We start from the raw sequence: 21,694 nt of genomic DNA, 5'->3' as shown, positions 1-21,694 counted from the left end.
AGACCCTGAACAAGCATATGCAGATCAGATGTTTCTGACAAAAAATCTGACAAGATTAGCTGCATGTTGGTTTTAGGTGTGATTTAGACACTGCTGCTGCATGAAAGATCAGCAGCATGCCAGGCAACTAGTATTGTTTAAAAGGAAAGTGCCCCAGTGTAGTGCCACCACCAAAGACAGCAGTAGAGTAGTACATACATAGTACCGCTCCAGTTAAATACCAAAGGCATGTTCAGGCTAAAAGAGACACTGCAGTTCAGGTTGCAGCTTCAGAATGTGTATTTGGACAAGCCAGTGGTAGAAAATGGAGCAGCATTGTGCACCTGTGCTGGAATAGCAGCATGTACGTGCAGTAACACACTCTCTCTCTCTCTATTTCTGACCATCCTGGGATCCCGTGGTTAATTTTATAGAAAAAGTCCTCAACTATGCAAACTTCTAAGCTAAACCCTACTTTCAATAATTTAACAGCCCAGTTCAAGGGTTTCTACTGCCACAACACTGCTAAATGCTTGTGTTGTAACAAATCCAAAAAATGGAGGAAAGTCAGAGAAATGTAGACGTACTGGTTGGTATAGAGTGCCCAACATGATCAGGAAGTAATTTGAAGAGTATGGAAGTCTAAAGCCCGGTAGCACTAAAGCTTAGTCATACTTTATAACATTTCAAGTTCACTTTTATCAGAACATATCAACAGACTGTAGTATTACAATATGCTAGATAGCAATGAAGAGAAACAAACCTTTTCCAGCTTTGAATGGAGTTCCCCTACTTCGGATTTACCATGATCCTTAGCCTGCATGTAAGCAAAGTAAAATCAAGTGTCAAGAAGGTAGACAAAACATATTGTGACATTCTTTGCAATTCACTATTATTTGAATTATTAATAATGTATGATACATATCACTATCTACTGACAGGTATGTTCTAGTCCAGGCATGGGCAAACTTGGCCCTCCAGCTGTTAAGGAACTACAAATCACACAATGCATTTGCCTTTATGAATCATGAGTGTGGCTGTCAGACTCCTGCAATGCATTGTGGGACTTGTAGTTTCTCAACAGCTGGAGGGCCAAGTTTGCCCATGCCTGTTCTAGTCTATGGAAAGGGGCAGATGGCAGAATACAACAGCTGTTGGGCATGGTTTTCAAGCATTCCCAACTGAAGAGTGGTCCACAGGTGTCAGGGATACCTCTACACACTTTGCAAAGACACACAAAACAATTACAAACAATTGTTTCAGAAGTCCTAAGTTGTAAATGCTCCTTTACGGTTTAGAGAAGAAATATTTATTTCCTGCTTATACTAGAATACAGAAAAAAGAGATAAAGGCCAACATTTTTCAATAGATATACCCTGCAGTGTCTGTAAGCCTCACAGAAAAAAAAAATCACTGGATAAAAGAAGTATTTCAAGCAATCTAAATAAAAACCTAGGGCAACGCTTCATAATCCATTTAAGTACAACCAAGTTACTCAAACGCTATTGATGGTCATGTAACAGATTTTAGACTCTTTTCTAAACTTATTGGCTTAGGACAGGTTTAAAAGGATAGGTAGGATCTATATTTTTCTGATTCACCAATCTCTTAAGAGGGAACCTTAACCTAATCAAAAGAAAAAATGAGTTTTACTTACCTGAGGCTTCCACCAGCCCCCTGCAGCCATCCTGTGCCCTCAACGTCACTCCCAGATCCTCTGGTGCCCCGTCACCAGCTAGTTTCGTTTTTGCCGACTCGGAGTCGGTGGGCCGCCACGTGTATCATTGCATGCATTACCACGGTTACAGGACGCTATAGCGGTTGTCAACACGTATCTTCAATCAGCTCTACCATCATATAATTCATGGTAGAGCACAACCTCATTGTATCCAGTGCCGGATTTATGGGCAGGCCGCATTGGCCTGGGACTAGGGCGGAGCCAAGGAAGGGTAGGGTTAAAAAACAGGCAGCAGTGTCTTAATGGCCACCCATGCTATTCCACACAATGATGCAGCGTCAATTTGTCTGCAGCCGCCCGCTGCTTTCCTCTGCACATAGTAGCATGTCTGTTTGTGCAGCAGCAGTGGCTACAGACAGAGAGAGCTTTGCAAATATGACAGGAGCAGTGGCCGGCTGGCCGCATCATTGCAGCTCTGCCCGCTGTCATTCAATGGTAGTCTCTCCGCCCCCTTTCAGAATCAGCCTACGCAAGCAGTGGAAGAGGCTTTACAAAAAACTTCAGCCTCCAGAAGTCTGACCAATGGGAATAGTGCAACCCTTTGTATCCCTGCACCTTCTTCTTGCTCCTGCCTATCGGAAATTCAGAGGGGCGGGGATACAGGAGATTGTGCAAGAAATTAATTCAGCTTGAATTTTCGGTATGGTAACTTGCTCTGTCAAGCCCTTGATGCAATCTGCACATAGCTTTAACGTATAACTGCGCTCCCCAGCTTCTCCCCTGTTCTGTGTCTCGCGGTCATGCTCCTGCTTTTACACTGTTAGAGTAGCATCTGCTGTATTCATCAATGTCTGCTCTTCCCCAGCACTCCCTCCTCGGAAATAGTGGTGGGGATGTTTTGCCATGCTACTGGGCGTGATGAATGGAATCCCAGGACAGAGGTGCAGACCTCAATGAAAGAAAAAGTAAGTTTACGTTGAGCAGGAGGGGAGGCTCGCAGAGCAGTACATTTCTCAGTTACTGGTATGAAGTTCGCCTAGTGCAAATTAACCACTTCCCTACCACAGGTTTTTTTCCCTTAAAAACCAGAGCATTTGTCACCTGTCAGCACTCCTCCCATTCATTCCACAATAATTTTATCACTACTAATCACAACTAAATGATCTATATCTTGTTTTTTTTGCCACCAATTGGGCTTTTTGGTGGTGGTATTTGTTTTCAGTAATTACTTTATTTTGTATGCATTTTAAAGGGAAAAAGAGAAAAAAAATGAAAAAATACAGTATTTCTCAATTTCCATCCGCTATAGTTTTAAAATAAACAATGTTACCATAGGTAACATTCACACATTTTATTTGCTAATTTGTCCTGGTTATCCCAACATTTAAATTATGTTCCTAGTACAATGTAGGGTGACAATATATTATTTTGAAATAAAGGTGCATTTTTTCCATTTTGTGTTTTTTGTTTTCTCATTGTACTCTATCAGTTATTACAAGCTCTTATTTGCAAAATTAACAGTAATACACCTCATGGTATACATATTTATAAAGCAGAGTCCCTGAGGTAACTTTTTGCATTCTATTTTCAATTCTGTCACTTTTGTTTTTTTTTTTTACAAGTATTTTATTTTGGTACACAGTATAGGAAAATAACAACTTTACTAATTTTGATTCAGTTTGTGACTAAAAAGAATTCGTATGACATATGCCTCAGCCATAATATATACAAAATTATATTCTCTAGTTTCACACGGTTAAAATGATACCCTATATACATAATCAGATAGATTTTTGTGCACACAGCACACTTAACTACAAGTAACACCATTGGATTTTTCAAGGCCATTTTTTGTACCAAAAGTAATACAGTCATTCGTTCTTAGCAAAGCCCCTGGAGTCTCAGAACATTCAATACTGGCCACAAATGTCACCATTCTGAAAACTAGACACCCAGGCCTACTTAGATATGCATACTGTGTAACATTTGGACCAATTTGGTTTTGCTGAAATTGCGCCATAACTTTGAAAATGCTATTTTTTTACAGTTTTTTTCACTTCGGCGCAAAAAAAAAAAATGCATATGACATAGGCCTCTACAATAATATACCCCAAATTCTATTCTCTTGCTTGTCACGGTTAAAATGATATATCATATGCATAGTCAGATAGCTTCTTGGGCACACAGCACATTGTTAAGCACAAGTAGCACCATTGGAGTTTTCAAGGCCATTTTTTGTACCAAAAGTAATACAGTCATTCATTCTTAGCAAAGCCCCTGGAGTCTCAGAACATTCAATACTGGCCACAAATGTCACCATTCTGAAAACTAGACACCCAGGCCTACTTAGATATACATACTGTGTAACATTTGGACCAATTTGGTTTTGCTGAAATTGCGCCATAACTTTGAAAATGCTATTTTTTTACAGTTTTTTTCACTTTGGCGCAAAAACAAAAGGCATATGACATAGGCCTCTACAATAATATACCCCAAATTCTATTCTCTTGCTTGTCAAAGGTTAAAATGATATATCATATGCATAGTCAGATAGCTTCTTGGGCACACAGCACATTGTTAACCACAAGTAGCACCATGGTGGAGTTTTCAAGGCCAATGATTGGCCACTTTTACCACATCCAGTACGAGGGCTAACAGATTGCGTAGGCAAGCTCTCATACTACATGGGAGTACAGTCTCTAAACATAAAAACAAACACAGTGGTACTCACCATTGAAGAAGCTATAGACATGTGGAAGGCAGAAGGTGGTCAGAGATCAGAGGGTGTTCGGCAGCCATCCCAGAGGTCAGAGTGTGTTCCGCAGCCATGTCAGAGGTCAGGAGGTAGTTGGTAGCCATGCCAGTAGTCATAAGGTGGTTGGTAGCCATGCCAGTGGTCATAAGGTGGTTGGTAGCCATTCCAGTGGTCATAAGGTAGTTGGTAGCCATGCCAGTGGTCATAAGGTGGTTGGTAGCCGTGCCATTGGTCATAAGGTGGTTGGTAGCCATGCGAGTGGTCAGATTCCAGTCAGTCATGCCAGGTGTCACATCCGGAAGGTTAAGTAAAGCCATGCCAGTGGGCAGACGGTGGTTGGTAGCCATGCAATTGGTCTTAAGGTTGTTGGTAGCCATGCTATTGGTCATAAGGTGGTTGGTAGCCATGCGAGTGGTCAGATTTCAGTCAGTCATGCCAGGTGTCACATCCGGGAGGTTAAGTAAAGGCCAGTAAAAAAAAAATGTCCAGTGAATAAGTAAAAAAAAAGTAAACCAAAGGGTTGGTTCACACTGCAAGGTTTTTTTAAATGCTGGTTGAAAAGCTGAGTGATTTGAAAAGATCTTGTTAATGTAGTGCTATGGATGATTTTTATAAAATCACACTGCTCAAGTGAGAACACACATATAGTATTACATTAGCAAGAGCTTTAAAGTGTACCAGAGCTGTATTAAAGTAAAGGTTTTATACATACCTGGGACTTCCTCCAGCCCTATGCGCACAGATCGCTCCCACGCCGCCATCCTTAGTCTTCTCCGATTTCTGTACCAGGTCCCATTAGTTCAGCCAGTCGCGGCCAGTCTGAGTGAAGTGCCCTCTTTGCGTATCTCTCCAGCAGCCGCCGGATAGTTATGTAGAGGGGCCACTTCTCCTGTGCCGACTGGTCATGACTGGCTTAACTAACTGGACCCGGTACAGAAGAGGGAAAAGGCAGAGGACGGCGTCGTGGGAGCAATCCATGTGCAGGGGGCTAGAGGAAGCCTCAGGTATGTCTAAAACTTTTACTTTAATACAGCTGTGGTTTTCTTTAACCACTGCTTAGAAAAAGCTCTTGCAGAGTGAAAAGTTAAGAAAAAACAAAAAGAAAAATCTAATAGTGGAAAACTGTATGATACAGTTCAAAGCAGGGAACAAGGCACAGTGCTGCTTTTGATGGACACTGAGGACAATGGTATCTTGTGTCCCTTCTTGCTCCGTTTCTGCGGCAAACTTTGCATCGTTTTTGTGGATGCTGCTTTGATGTAGTAGGAGGAAGTGGGGCAGGAAAATGCCTAGCGTGAAGTCGGATCACATCTTCAGAAACGAGTAGGTCTGGATTCATGGCAGGTTGTCCAGACTGGAATATGAGTGATGTTATCACCTGCTCCTGAAATCTGAGGAAAGTGCCCTCGTTGCCTGCTTTCTTGTAGACGAGAAAGGCATTATGGATGGAAACCTGCATTAAATACCATGCCACTTTTTTATACCAGGCCTTCCTTTTTCTGTCAATCCTGTATGGAGCAAGCACCTGGTCGGCCAAATCTACTGCCCCCATGAATCTATTGTAGTCCACAATTGCCACTGGTTTGTTGACGGTCACTTTACGAGATAAGACTGGTGTTGTAGCCTCGGAGTGGATTGTGGTCAAAATGTAGACATCCCTTTTGTCTTTAAATTTTAGGGCTAGCAGCTCATTATTCCGGTTGCTGTAGGTCTCCCCACTTGCTAACTTCTTATTCAGGACCTGCGGTGGCAGGCCTTTCCTGTTTGCCCTAACAGTTCCACAGGCTGGTGTCTGAGCAGAAAATAAATATTTAAATAAAGGGACGCTACTGTAAAAATTGTCCAAGTACAGGTGGTACCCTTGATGGAGCAGAGGGTTCAGCAAGTCAAGGACTATTCTTTCACTAGTACCCATGTAGGGAGGGCAACCAGTGGGTTCGATCAAGCTGTCCTTTCCCTCATAGATCTTAAATGAAAAGGTGTATCCACTCCCGCTCTCACACAGCTTGTAGAGCTTCACTCCATAACGTGACCGCTTGCTGGGTATGTATTGCTTGATCCCCAGTCTTCCATGGAATGGGACTAGGGACTCATCTATTGCAATTTGTTGTGTTGGCATATAGATCTCCTGGAAGGTTTTATTAAAATGATTGATGAGGGGCCGTAATTTGAATAGCCGGTCATAGGTTGGGTCCTCAGAGGGGAGTTGCTCGTCATTGTTGACGAAGTGCATGCAAGTAAGCAACATCTGGTACCGGCGTCTAGGCATGGTGGCGGAATAGATGGGCATACAATGAATGGGGTCTTTGGACCAGTAGTGGTGTAGCTCTGGTTGATGACAAAGGCCCATGTTGAAGGTCAAGCCAAAGAAGACCTTTAGTTCAGGGATACTTGTGGGTATCCAGTTTGCTGCAAAATGTGAGGTGGGTTTTTCCACAATGCTTTGGTGGGCGTATATATTTGTCTGTTCGCAAATATATTGAAGGAAGGTCTCTGGCATGAACAGACCCCAAACATCTATTGGCTGCATATTGGCAGTGTCCACTAGAATTCCACTCCTGGCTGCAAAGGGAGGGAGAGTAGGGACATCCATATTAGAGGGTGACCACTGGGGGTGACTGAGCTCATAGGGTAGCTGTGCTGCCCTCGCTGGCATGCTCTGCCTTGGCCTGGCAGCCCTTTGACCTCTGACGTTCTCATGGCTGGTGGTAGGTATTGGTGATTCCCTTTCTGATTCCCCTTCTGATGCAGAATCGGTGTCACTATCATATCTCCCCTCTCTGATGGCACGCTGGGGTGTTTGTTGCTCATCATCATACTCAGATTCAGATTCTGAGTCGCTCTCTGAAAGAGAGTCTGTATCCGCTGAAGGCAGCTAGTCACTATCTGACTCCTCAATTTCTTCCCCTTCGCTGCTGCTGTCATCTTGCAGCATGATCGGTGCCTGTTCTGCAGTGTAAAGCCTCTTTGCCATATTTATCAATATAGGTGCTTGGGGGCTACGTAAGTGGCTAGTCAGGTAGGGGAGCAAAATAAAACTTTTTTTTTTTCAATAAGATGCCAAATAGGTTGTAAATAACAGATATACCTCTGCGGTATATATACAGGGTATATAAACCTATAAAGTGTGTATGTAAAGTATAGAGCTAGGTAGATATATAAAATATATTGTATATACCTCTACGGTATATATATATAGGGTATATAAACCCAATTTATAGAGAGGCGTAACTAGAGTGGCAAGGGAGAGAAGGGGTTAATGGAGGTGTAATTGGAGTGGCACGGAAGGGAAGGGGTTAATTGGCTTATCAGGGGTTTTTATAGAAATCTAAAACTCACTGTGACACAGGCCCAGTTATCTGAGATCTCTCTCACGAGTGATCTCAGTAACTGTTACAGCAAAAGATAGTTTGTAACTTGTTTACAAACTTTTTATGAATGTTCACTGCCATTGGCTTTGGCAGCAATCACTCACTTATGTGGGCACTCTGATTGGCTGAAGGGAACATAGTTCCCCATCCACCAATCAGAGCCCGGCGGGTGCCCATATGTGCCTGCTCGTGCACGATCGCGCGCAATTATGCACTTATTTATTATTTTTGTAATTGATCACAGCCATTGCCTTTGGCTGTGATCATTCTTTACTGGGATCGCCCTTCACTGGCTTTAGGGAACACAGTTCCCGTCCACCAGCAGCCTGCCGGAGTTGTGGCCACGCTTGTGTGCGCATGCGCGTTCTCGATCGCTCCCGCGATCGATAAACACTTTTTGTTTTTATTTTTGTGGATGATCGCTGCTGCTGCCTTTCACAGCGATCATCCTTTACTGGGGGCACAATAGACTTTCGGGAATAGAGTTCCCGTTACTCAATAGCTGGCCGACGAGACGGCCCCTCGTGCACGCGCGTGCACGCGCGCGATCGCCCGCACTGTATCAAAACAGAGCGGTACGTATATACACGCCCCTGATCTGCATGTGAACTTTAAAGGGGCGTGTATATACGTACCAGAAATTCGGAAGTGGTTAAATCAAATTAATTAAAGTGGACCCAAATTAAAAATACAAGATTTCAGAAATAAAATCTATTTTCTAAATTATAATAATAAATAGCATCCTTTTTTTCAGCTGCAAGATGACAAATATAAAATATTTTACATTTATTGGTGGAACTCCTCCCTTCCTTTCATATTGCCGGGACAGAATCCGGCAAACTGGTGGAGTAGGTGGTGTCCGGGAAAGGAGGAATTGCTAATGGCTGCCACCTGTATAACCCTAGTTATGGCAAGAGAAGGGTGAAAAGCATGCACTGAAATGCTCATAGGCTTAAAGAGAACCCAAGGTGGGATTTAATTATGTTACTGGGGCACAGAGGCTGGTTGTGCACACTATCACCAGCCTCAGTTGCCCCATGGTTTGCCTCCATGTCCCACCTGTGCGCCGCTATATCCCCCGCAGTGCTGGCGACACGCAGCGTGTCGCCAGCACAATGTTTACCCAAGAGCTGTCTGTCAGCGCCGCTCCCCCGCCTCCTACGCATCGGCACTACCCGCCCGTGTCCATTCCCTCCCGCTGATAGGAGGGAAGTGACGTGGGCGGGTAGCGCCGATGCGGAGGAGGCGGGGGAGCGGCGCTGACTGACAGCGCATAGGTAAACATTGTGCTGGCGACGCGCTGTGTGTCGCCAGCACTGCGGGGGGTATAGCGGCGCGCAGGGGGGACATGGAGGCACACCATGGGGCAACAGAGGCTGGTCTGAGTGTGCACAACCAGCCTCTGTGCCCCAGTAACATAATTAAATCCCACCTCGGGCTCTCTTTAAAGGAGTGTTTATTTTTCTTTGTATGTGTCAGAGTGGTGCAACTAAATATTTTGAATTTAAAATTTTTTTGGTTTGGGTCCGCTTTAAAGCATGGTATTCTACCTACTCCAGTGGCAGGGCAGATCCAAACTCTCCTCTGTTCTTCATTGCACCTAGGCACTTTTACAGTAAAAGCACCTAGGCACTTTAAGGCTCGGCTCACACTGTACATAAAAAACTGATCCGTATAAAAACATCTGTCTCAGGCCTCTTGCACACTACATTTAATTCCGATTTCTTATACGATCCAATTTTTGATTCCAATGAAAAAAAAAGTACTGCATGCTGCTACGTTTTTAATTGGAGTCAAAAATCGAATCGTATAAAAAAAAATTGTAAATTGCATGTAGTGTGCAAGAGGCCTAAAACGTATACGTTTTTAAAGGTATCAGTATTTTATCCGCTCTGTCAGCACATGGTCAATGCGATATGTCCTTCGATCCTGAAAAATTGCAGTATGTTCGAAGGAACGGATCCATTCTAATGGAGCAATGGGAACAGATCCATAGGCTAACATTGGATCCATTACCATCCGTTAGGATCTGTTCCGTCACGTCCACTAACAGTGCGTTTTTCATGCCAATGTAAAAAAAAAACCATATCCAGGCACATCGCCTCTAGTTAGGACATTAAATAAGTTATTAAGGAAAGGGAGGTGCTAAAGGGGATGTGGCCAGAAAATTAGCAAAAATCAATAACCCTTCGCACACTCGCATGCAAATGTTCAAACAAATGCATTCACAGATTCACTCATCCTGGCACCACCGTCATCCCTACAGCTAAGTTAAAACACGGGGTCTTAGTTCACAGAAAAATGCATTCTTATGCTTAGTCACCTACACTGCGCAGAAGTACCCAGGTAAATGTAGGTGTCCTAACTCTGGCCCTGTAACATGCATAGTGCAGACATGCGAACATTCATTGCATCAAACGTATCTAGGGATTAGGAGCACACATCCAGACGTCCTCTCCTGGGACAGATAGCACTCAGGGCTGTGGAGTCGGTACAAAGATCTTCCGACTCCAACTCCGACTCAGTTTATGAAACCACGACTCAGACTCCAACTCCGACTCCGGGTAACCAAAATGGCCCCGACTCCGACTCCTTAGTCTAATATTTAACAGGGCTGTGGATTTTGTACAAAAATCATCCGACTCCGACTCCTCAGTTTATGAAACCACGACTCCGACTCCAGGTGCCCAAAATTGCCCCGACTCCAACTCCACAGCCCTGGTCATAGCACATCATACCAATCACACAAGGGAGCTAACGTAATGTATCCATGCGCACTATGCACATACACCAGCATAAGCTGTGTGCATGCTGACGAAAAACACAAACAGGGGAAGGAGGGAGAGCACTGAACTAGAACCTTATAACTTATTTAATGTCCTAACTAGAGGCGATGTGCCAGGATATATGTTTTCTTTCTTGTTACAGACCCCCTGTGGCCAGGGTTCTAATTCAGTGCACTCCCTCCTTCCCGTTTTTGTAAATATTAATGTGTCTACTTCGCTGGGGGGGGGGGGGGGCGAGTTACAGTGCTGGACCGTGGCTGCAGAGAAGGACAGGGGAAGCCTCATTAGGATCCAGAGGCTTCCCCCTCCTGAGGGGAGTATATCCAAATGGCAGATTTTTTTCACTACAGGTTTCCTTTAAAACAACATGCTCTGCTGTGCTACTCTGAAGTTTTATTTAAGCTGCAGCTACAGGGCAGCACAAGGGACATTTGGGATGGGGGAGACACGTGCACCCCCCCTCAGAGAGGCTAGGTCTCATGACCTGCCCCAAATGTTTTAGTTGGGGGGGGGGGGGGGGAGTTGATGGCCCTAATTGTATCCTAACTAGACTAATGTAGCACACTTCTCTGTGACCAGCCTGATCCATCTGGCACATCTTCAGTCTTTCCTGAGCTCTGCAGCTCAAGTCATTGCACCTCTCTCTTTCTATTTATGATACTGCTCCTCTTTGTCAGTCCCTCCACTGGTTTCTCATTAAGTACAACAATCAGATACCTCACTGCCTCATTTTAACACGATATTAGATCCAGTGGTTTGGGCCTCTAAAGGATGTGTGTGATTGACATTTAATAATATCAGCACGATGGAATATGTTTGCACTTTATAAATCAAGAATAATAATTTAAAGCATTAATTTAACACATTTAATGTTATTTAGCTATTTTCAAATGAGTAATGCTTTTCCTCACAATTTAAAGATATTGCTTTTAGCAGGCCATACACACATTGATTTTCCTTGCAGATTCGATCACTCTACCCCTATTCACAAAACCCTCCCTCTAAAACGCCTAACCTTAAAGGGGAACTTCAGCCTAAACAAACATACTGTCATTAAGTTACATTAGTTATGTTAATTAGAATAGATAGGTAATATAATCTCTTACCCACCCTGTTTTATAAGAACAGGCAAATGTTTGTGATTCATGGGGGCTGCCATCTTTGTCATGGGGGCAGCCATCTTTTTGGTTGAAAGGAGGTGACAGGGAGCAGGAGACACAGTTCCAACTGTCCTGTGTCCTGATAACCCCTCCCAGCTGCACACGCTAGGCTTCAAATGTCAAATTCAAAATGTCCCAAAAAAAACAGCAGAACGAGAACAACATCAGAAATCCCATCATGCTTTGTACAGCATCAGGGGAAAAATGCCCGGGCAGTTTTCTTCTGTGCAGCTAAAAATGAGGCTTGGATAAGAGAAACAAAGTTCTGATGCTGTGAAACTGTTAAAGAAACACCAAGCCTTTTCAGTGCTGCTGAGTCGATTTTTAGTCTGGAGGTTCACTTAAACCACCTCCCATAGATGCGTAACCTTAATCATCCCCCCAATTGCTAACCTAAACACCATCCCCCACATCTATCTTTAAACACCCCCGCAGCCATCTAACCTTAAAGAGAACCAGAGGTAGGCAGATGGGACACAGAGGCATGTTCTGTGTCCCTCACCGCCGCAATATAGCCGAACGAGATTAGTGATCCTGTCGCTTTCTCAGAGTTAAACACAGGGAGAGGGATTCCCTGTTCAAAACCCCCGCCAGGGGCATTCCTGCATGGTTTCCAGAGCTGCCATTGGGCAGCTCTCTCTCCCTGCCGTGCCCTCTGCTTGTTGTGACCCACAGTCTCTCCGTGCTGCATCATCACCTATAGGTCACAAACGTGAGAGTGGGCCATTGCGGCCCATGGTAGTGGCGGGGAGCGGAAGTTTTTACAATACAATAACATTTCTATAGCGCTTTTCTCCCATAGGACTCTCAGATTCAGTAATTGGTAGTAGGATGAAGTATTCACACAACAAAAGTTATAATTCTGCAAATGCCAAACTGAACAGGTGGGTTTTCAGTCCGGATTTAAACACGGCCAGGGATGGAGCTGTCCTGATCTGTTGAGGTAGGGAGTTCCAAAATGTAGGGGCAGCATGACAGAAGGCTCTGGGACCAAAAGTTTCCAAGTGGACTCTGGGTATGACTAGATTATTAGAACCTGTGGATCTGAGAATGCGGTGATTGCTACGCAGCTGCAACATATCTTCATGTATCCAGGGCCCAGATTATTCAGGGATTTAAATGTCAGTAGGCCGATCTTGAATTCATTCTATAGGTAGCCAGTGAAGGGAGTGCAGGACTGGCGTTATGTAGCAGTGGCGGGGTTGGTTGGTTAGCAGTCTGGCAGCAGTATTCTGTATCAGCTGTAGGCGGTACAAGACCTTTTTTGGAAGGCCAGTGTAGAGAGCATTACAGTAGTCCAGTCGGGATGTGATGAAGGCATGGACTAAGGTTGGCAGATCTGCTGGGGGGATGAGGTGCTTGGTTTTTGCAATGTTCTTCAGGTGAAAATAGGATGATTTCACCACAACAAAGATTTGAGTTCTGAAGTTTAAATTCCCATCAATTAGAACTCCCAGGCTACGCACATGATCAGAGCTGCGTAGATCCGTGCCTCCTATTCCCAGTGATGAAGACTGCATGTTAAGTTGTTTTGTTATCATGCTCTGCCCTCCAATCAGAAGGACTTCAGTTTTGTCTGCATTTAGTTTCAGCCAGTTGTCATTCATCCATTGCTGTAGTTCACGTAAGCAGGCGTTTATAGTTAGAGTTGGGTCTGTCACACCAGGCTTGAAGGAAAGATATAGTTGGGTGTCGTCTGCATAGCAGTGGTATGCCAGGCCATGTTTTTGGATTAGTTTTCCAAGCGGTAACATGTAAATTGTTAAAAGCAGGGGAGAGAGGATTGAGCCTTGGGGCACCCCATACTTAAGTGATACAGGGGTGGACAGGAAGGGCCCCATAGACACTTTGTGGGTTCTGCCACTCAAGGATTGGAACCACTGAAGAACTATGCCATCAATCCCGCAGTATTCCTGTAGCCTGTTTATCAAGATGTCATGGTCAACTGTATCAAAGGCTGCAGAAAGGTCTAGCAGTATGAGTATCGAGCACTCTCCTCTGTCTCTTGCCATGAGCAGGTGGTTACATATTTGGATGAGGGCAGTTTCAGTGCTGTGGTGTTTCCTGAAGCCAGACTGGAATGGGTCATAACTGTTTGTAGAAGTTTGGCTTCTAGCTGGAGGTAAACAGCTTTTTCAATTAGCTTGCCCAGAAAGGGGAAGTTAGAGACAGGTCTGTAGCTGGTCATTGCATCTGGGTCCAGGGAGGGTTTTTTGAAGAGAGGCCTGATGATTGCTTCCTTCAGTAAAGCAGGAAATATCCCTGATTGTAAGGAATAGTTAACAATTTTGAGGAATACCGGTACGAACAGGTCGGGGCAGTTCAACATGAACTGTGTTGGGCCAGGATCCAGGTCACAGGTAGTTAGGCGGAGGTGAAGGAGGATGCTTGATGTGACTTCTTCATCAATTTCTTTGACGTTTGACCAAGGTGTTACATGTTACGTCCACTCAGCCCCCCGGATCAGGTAGCCTACTTTTTTATATATATTTTTTTGAGCCCACTCTTTAACCCCTCCCCTCCATGGCTAACCTTTACAACCCTCCCTCCCCCCTGCCCGCTATTTGTAGCGGTATTCTGAATTACAGGTGGTCCCAGCTCTCGCTATTTATGTGGCGCCCAAATTTCACACTATTGACGCTATTTATACAGGCACCAAATTTCCTGCTTCCATTTGCAGATCCTACAGACATAGTTCAGCTGAGGACTGCCTGTCAAATGTCATTCAAAATCTGTTACTGCTATGGAACTATAAAAAGGTTACTGCTATGGAACTATAAAAAAAAATGTATTTATAAAATAAGGAAACAACTTCTTGACCAAAGCCAACTCAAGTTTTCTTACCTTCTGCAGTTTTTGTTGGCACTCTGTTGCTTTACGCTTGAATTCTTCAGCAGCTAACCGCGACTCTTTTAGCTCTGCTTCATACAGGTCACTACGTCTACGAGCAGCAGACAAGTCCTCTTCTAACTGCTGCATCATCAGCTTCATCTCTTCCAGCTGGGCTTGAAACTCCTTCAAGGGAGAAGTGTAAAAATGTATATAGAAATTTAAACATGAAATGCTGCATCATAAATAGTGTTATTAATTGCCATTATTCTTTAATAGATTTCATGAATCAAAATGGAAGTCTATGCGTTTCTCTTACGTTCAACTACTATTATATTAAATTCTTGTTTGAACATAACTAACTATAAATTAAAATTTGCATACTTTGCCAAAATCGACTTCTCCTTGAGGCTCCACCACATAAGTGCCTGTTGAGCCCCCACCAAAGATTGGTGAGATCACTTTATTTGGGATGGCACTTCCCATCTCCCTTTCATATGACCCATTTTGTTTGTCTATACTAGAACCCACATTTCTCATTTTTATAATTTTTTGCACAGCCTTGGTTTATAGCATGAAGTCACAACCCATCCAGTGCACCTGTACAGCAGGCTTACTATAACCAGTGATGCCTTTTGTGCCCAGCAAAAGAGAGCCATCAGGCTCCTGGTACCAAATTTGCCCTCAACCATTGAATTTAGGAAATTAAAATAACTAAATGATTGTTAAAGCGGGATTGTCACCATAAAAATCTAATTTCAGCAGCAAGTGGTCTGAGTGTATTAAGTGATAAAGATGCTAATCCTGCATTCAAAACTTTTTATGCGGTTATGGTTTGGCGTTATCACAAACCTCCGGAGCACTGGCCCTTTAATAGCCATTGCAATTTGGTTGCTGCTAGGGGTTCTTTTTATCTATAATATATTCCTCCTCTTCCCTTTATTTCCCTCCCTAGCTGAAACATGATCCTCTGCTCACTTGTGTTTACAAGCAAGGCTGAGGTCTCAGCGATTGGAGGAGAAAAGTAAATAAAAGTTGAGGGAAGAAATGACATCAGTATGAGGTCAGTATTACTATATAAAATTCACTGAAATCAAAACGTGGACAGTACAATACATGTGTTATGTAAGTAGATCAAGTATTTACCTACTTATATATGTGTTTTTTTCCCTGGCATAGTATGGCTAATCCTCCTGCTTCAAAATTTTTGCTTGAGTTAGAAAATAAACAATGTATACAAATGTAAAGGCTTACGTGTATATTTATCCAGAACTTGTCAATAAAAATTACTTATGAGTGCAGTTTTCATGTCTTTAAAATTATAATTTGAAAGCAGGATAGTATTTATGTCTAGTTAATGTTTACACACTTTAACTTTTTGTTCCACCGGTACTTGGATCCAATAAAAATAAGAGTGTTGGTGTGCAGCGGTATCTCCTATCTAGCTCAGTATTAATGTTTGTAGACTTCTTGCTTGTAATGAGCACGGTTATGATCACCTTTTCTGCTCTGCCTTGTTTTGCCTGTTTATTAATCCAATTCAATAGACAACCATTCCAAAGTATTTTGCTGATGAAGTAGTATGTATCAGAGTCTCTCTCTGAAAGATTTCATAATGAAATGTAGGGTATGGATGGTACCTGTTCCTTAATGTCCTGCAGCTTTCTGCTCTGTTCTCTGATGTCATGGAGGAGCTGTAGAGCTTTGTCATCCTCCTGGGAAACCTCCATTCGGGCCTGCTCCAGGCTGCGCTTTAAACTCTGCGACACAGAACATTTTAAATTCATAAAAAACTTGATTGCTCTCATTAGCAACAGCCACCACATTCAAATACATCATTCATTATTTATGTTAACAAAATCTGCTGAGAACTTGCAAAACTCGTGGTGTACTGGGACACTCAAAGTTGAAATAGAATTTTAAAGTATGTTGTGTTTTTCTAAAAATGTTTCTTCAGCAAGTTGCAAAAGTAACAGTGTATGTAATAGCCATGTGAACAGTTGCCTATGACGTTCCTCTTTTTAGCTGATGGAGAAAAGGAAAGAGGAATGTGTAGGCTATATACAACAAATTTTAGAGTAGACCAATCCAACCTCTGCTGCAAATTCATACCTGGCTGCAAAAAAAAAAAAAAAAAAAAAAAAGCAGCTCGGCTTTCCAACAAACGGATCCTAGAACATAGTTTTGAATGCTGTAGAAATTAACCTAAACATTGCTTATTGCTCAATTAAAGGCTGTTGTAGTTAAAAAGTACAAACGGTACAGGGGAGGACTGACACAGGGGGAAGGGGAGCATTTTACCCCTGGGCCACTCTCTTTATTAAAGGGGAACTGAAGAGAGAGCTATATGGAGGCTGTCATGTTTATTTCCTTTTAATCAATACCAGTTGCTTGGCGGCCCTGCTGGTCTATTTCTCTGCAGTAGTATCTGAATAAAACCAGAAACAAGCATGCAGCTAGTCTTGTCAGATCTGACTTTAAAGTCTGAACCACTGAAACACCTGTTCTGCTGAATGCTTGTTTAGGGGCTATGGTTAATAGTATTAGAGGCAGAGGATCAGCAGGGCTGCCAGGCAACTGGTATTGCTTAAAAGGAAATAAACATGACAGCCTCCATATCCCTCTCTCTTCAGTCCCCCTTTAAAGCGGGATTGCCAGCCACAAAATTCCATTTACCCACTGCTCTGTGTTTATTATGTAGTCTACATGCAGACTGCATTGCAAGTATTCCAATGTAATCATAAATGTTTATGCTGTAATGAATCTCATCTCAGTCAGTGTAGCTCCTTTCTGGTACATTGCTGGGGAGAGGGAAGCTTGTTATCTCCCTTTCCACATTTCTGCTCCTCACCGATTGGCTGAGGGCAGGTCAGTGTGACATGAGGCTGAGACGGGAAATACATTTCACCCCTCCGTAGAAGCTGCTGAAATATGATCTACGCAGTGCTCACATGTGCTTACAAAGCAAGCTAAATATGACAGTACAGTTTCTAGGGGGGGGGGGGGGGTAAGAGTAAGGAAGGAAATTGCATCAGTATTGGCTTCAGCCAAAGGCAGTAAAGATGGGAAATGCCTGGAATAGATTTCTCTTTATTTACTATATAGAATTCACTAAAATCAAAACGTGGACAGTACAATACATATGTAAGGTAACAAGAACAAGTATTTATCTCCTTATGTATGGGTGTTTTTACTGGGATAGTATGGTTGTTCCTGCTGCTTTAAAAGTGGCTGTTAGTAGGCCATCTGATAGGACCAAACCATTACTAATTCTACCATTGTTCTTGCGTGGCTCTATCTCTGTTAAGCAGTAAAGGGGCCCATACACTCAGCCGATTTTCTGGCCGACCGATCGATCCCGATCGATCGCAAATCGGTTGGCCAATCGACCGATCGACGGCCGATTTCGATCGATTTCGATGGATTTCCAACGAACTGGCAGGGTGGAAAATTTAGGTCGATCTGATGAGATTGCGTATCAGTTTGCATTGGCCTTAATGGAAATCTGATGGCAAAAAAATGCCATCAGATCGAATTTCAATAGATTTCAAACTGAAATCTATTGGAATTCTATCCTGGTAAAAAATGTTCTAAAAACGCATCAGATAGATCATCAGATGCATTTCTTATCTATCTGCTGCCAATCTGACGAGTGTATGGGCACCTTAACTCCCAAGAACACAACCTCTCTATTTCCTCTTAGTGATTGGACAAGGATTTGAGGGAGGTGGAGCTGGGAAAATTGCATTCTCAGGAATTGCATCTTATGCTAGGTACGCACCATACAATTTTGTGTTAGATAGATGGTTTGATAGATAAATTCCGTCATGTCCAATATTTTGTTTTTCTGGTCGATTTTTCATAGAAGTGAATGGAAATTGGTAAGAAAAGATAAGATAATCGAGCGGAAAATCGATTGGATGAAAAATCGACTGAAAAAAGGCATCGTGTGCAACTAGCATCAGAGAGAAAGCCATGCAGGAGCGATTGCTAAGTAAGTGACAGTGTGGCCTTGCAGTCCTTAAAGTTACAGGATTATCCTCGCTTTGGCCAGAAGTCACAAATGGCCTCTAAGCTTTTGTTAGCAGTCATAGGTGATCCCCAATATCTGCCAGTAGACATAGTTGGCCCCCAACTTAACCACTTAACGACCGCCTAACGCCGATAGGCGTCGGCAGGTCAAAGTGGTGTTTCCATGGAAACACTCGTCCGAGCGGCCGTTCCAAATCAGTTCATGGAGGGTGATGTAAACAGCGGGGATTTCTTCCCCACGTGTTTACAATTAGCCTGCGAGCCGCAATTGGAGGCTCGCAGGCTAATTGTAAACATGTGGGGAAGAAATCCCCGCTGTTTACATCAATACAGCGACGTAAAGGAGATCGGCGATCCCCGGCCTGTGATTGGCCGGGGATCGCCGGCATCTGATTGCCGTCCTGTGCCGCCCAAAGCCTGAACGAGAGGGAGGGAAGGAGAGGGAGGGAGGAAAATCGCTGCGGAGGGGGGCTTTGAGGAGCCCCCCCCCCCCGCTGCTCGGCCACACAGAGTGGCGGCGATCAGACCACCCCGAGCAGGACATCCCCCTAGTGGGATAAGGGGGGGGGGGTTGTGGAGTCTGATCGCCCTGCAGAAAACACGATCTGTGCTGCGGGCTGGAGAGCCCACGCAGCACAGATCATCCAAAAATCCCCTGGTCCTTAAGTGGTTAAGCCAAAAGTAACAGGTGATCCTGCAATATCTGCCAACAGACATAGTTGGCTCTAAGTATCTGTTAATAGTCAAAGGTGGCTCCCTATATCTACCAACAGTCATAAGTGACCCATATTACCTGCCAGCAGTCATAAGTAGCCACAATATCTGTCAGAGGTGATCCCTGCCTTTGTCAGAGGTTAGCAAGTAATACAAAGCTGAGGACACACTCTAGGGGAAAAACTAGACGGCTGCTACATGTTCTGGAGAAGTTCAGTTTAAAAGGGCATTGAAAAGCACAAAATGTACTGTTGAGCACTGAAAAGCTGGGTCACTGGAACCTTGTCACACTTTCACACTTGTGGCACCACCCAGTTATTTCTTTTTAGTTCTCCCCTATTGCCATCACTCTCCTACAAGGGCCTCTTGGGTGTGTCTACCCCCCTGCCAAATAGTCTCAGGCCTCCACTGAAACAGTACCTGCAACTAAAGCTAGGAATACAATATACAATTATTTCACAGACTAGATATTAGATTTCATGAAAAATAAAAAAACCAAAATTGATCATTTTATCAATTACATTTTGATCGTTGACATTGAGCCAGGCTGTGGGCAGCAGTGTCACAACAGGAATGCTCCATAGCTATGCACTGCAGTGAGTAGTAAGAACCTTGCAGCTGTGGCAGTTAGAGGGATATTAGATCAAATCTTTATTGAGATTTGATCTATTAAATGGGGTGGTGTGGCAAGGTGGTAAAATGATCAATAGCAGGTCTAAATTAACTAACATATTCAGTATTTGTGTGCCCACCTTTAGATTAGATTAAAAAATGATAAAAACTAAAGCTAACAAAAATCTATTAGTAAATGAGGCCCATTTCTGTTGATATATAAATGTTTTGTGGATCAAACATGGATTGAGAAAATCCCCATTCAGTGTAAAGCCACATACACACAGACCATAGTCTTTGGAAAATGAAAGATCACAGACCAATTTTACCCCCTTCATGTAGTATGAGAGCCATACTCTACACAGTCTTTTCTATGGAGCTGAACTCCCCATCAGACAGAAATCTTTGCAAGATGCTGCACACAAAGATGGTGTACAGACACAAAAGATCAGTATCTGCAAAAGATCTGTTCCTGCCAAAGATCCGTACCTGCAAATTGCATTCATAGTCTATGAGATCTGCAGATCCTCGTACACACCTTGTTTAACTGACATTCATCTGCAGATCTGAAAATCCATCCTGGTGGATCTGATCTGCAGATGAATGTCAGTTAAACAAGGTGTGTATGAGGATCTGCAGATATCATAGACTATGAACGCATTTTGCAGGAACAGATCTTTGGCAGGAACAGATCTTTTGCAGATACTGATCTTTTGAATGTGTACAGCATCTTTGTGTGCAGCATCTTGCAAAGATTTCTATCTGATGGAGAGTTCAGCTCAATAGAAAAGACTGTGTAGGTATGGCTCTCATACTACATGGAAGGGGTAAAATTGGTCTGTGATCTTTCATTTTCCAAAGACTATGGTCTGATGTGTGTATGAGCCTTAAGACTGAGCAGATCAGAGTAGGTTACGGGTAGGAGCCACACAAAACCTGGAGCTCCATAATTTCTTACTGCAGCAAACAGAACAAAGTTTGGGGATGCAGTGGGAACCTGTTGAGATCTACTGTATTTGAATATCAAATAGGTGAATGTGACAAGGTAGTACATTAAATATATCTGGTAGATATGGATTGTTTACCACAACTGGTATATGTATGCTTAGCTTTACTGTTACAAACGGATATTCTTTTTCTGAAAAACGTGAATTTTAAAAGTAGAGTTTTACAACTTTCACCCTCATGAGAGGTAAATTATCAAAAATACAATAAATATTAAATGGCATACCATGCTGGGTTTTCAATTTCAGCAAGGTTTTGAAATGCTTATACTCCATTTGTATTTTACATCCTTTATTATGCCGACACCTTCTCCTGCAGGTTACAAGTAGAGAACGGTAGAACAATGCATGCCACTAAAGCCAAACCGATATTAAATTACTTTCACACACAGCCACCTGCTCTGGATCCAGTATTCTAACTAGTGCAACTGCTTTGGATGAATCTAATGGTTGATCTATAAATGCTATTCTATACCGTATCAATCAGTTCAGTACAGGGGCGTAACTAGAAGTCCCCGGGCCCCCCTGCAAGAATTTGAGCACCCCCCCCCCCCCCCCCACACACACACACACACACACCCTGGGGCCCGCTCATGGCCGTTTTAGGGGGGCAGGAGGGGTCGAAGCATGAGGGGAGAGCTTGGTAGCACGTCGGTGGAGACCCTCGGGCTCTCCCCTCTACGCTCCCCTCCTGCATCTATGTAAGTGCCAGCAGAGGCGGTGGCAGCAGCAGCTATAATTACCTCAATTCACCACCGGAGGTTGCCGATCTGC

At 43.4% G+C, this 21,694-nt stretch overlaps 1 protein-coding gene across 1 annotated transcript in view; it reads right to left on the bottom strand.

Annotated features, from left to right (window-relative positions):
- Positions 1-21,694, bottom strand: part of CIT (citron rho-interacting serine/threonine kinase) — a 150,184-nt gene that overhangs the window by 55,366 nt on the left and 73,124 nt on the right. Inside the window, exons 13-15 of the mRNA XM_068243643.1 lie at positions 16,199-16,318; positions 14,574-14,744; positions 743-796 (exon numbers count right to left, since the gene is read on the bottom strand). Coding sequence (XP_068099744.1) covers positions 743-796; positions 14,574-14,744; positions 16,199-16,318 — 345 coding nt within the window. The remainder of the gene's footprint in view (positions 1-742; positions 797-14,573; positions 14,745-16,198; positions 16,319-21,694) is intronic.

This window comes from Hyperolius riggenbachi, chromosome 1 (assembly GCF_040937935.1).
Source record: "Hyperolius riggenbachi isolate aHypRig1 chromosome 1, aHypRig1.pri, whole genome shotgun sequence".
In the NCBI taxonomy this organism is placed as follows: domain Eukaryota; kingdom Metazoa; phylum Chordata; class Amphibia; order Anura; family Hyperoliidae; genus Hyperolius; species Hyperolius riggenbachi.
The sequence above is the reverse complement of the archived record's forward strand: the minus strand, read 5'-3'. Positions and strand labels throughout refer to the sequence as shown.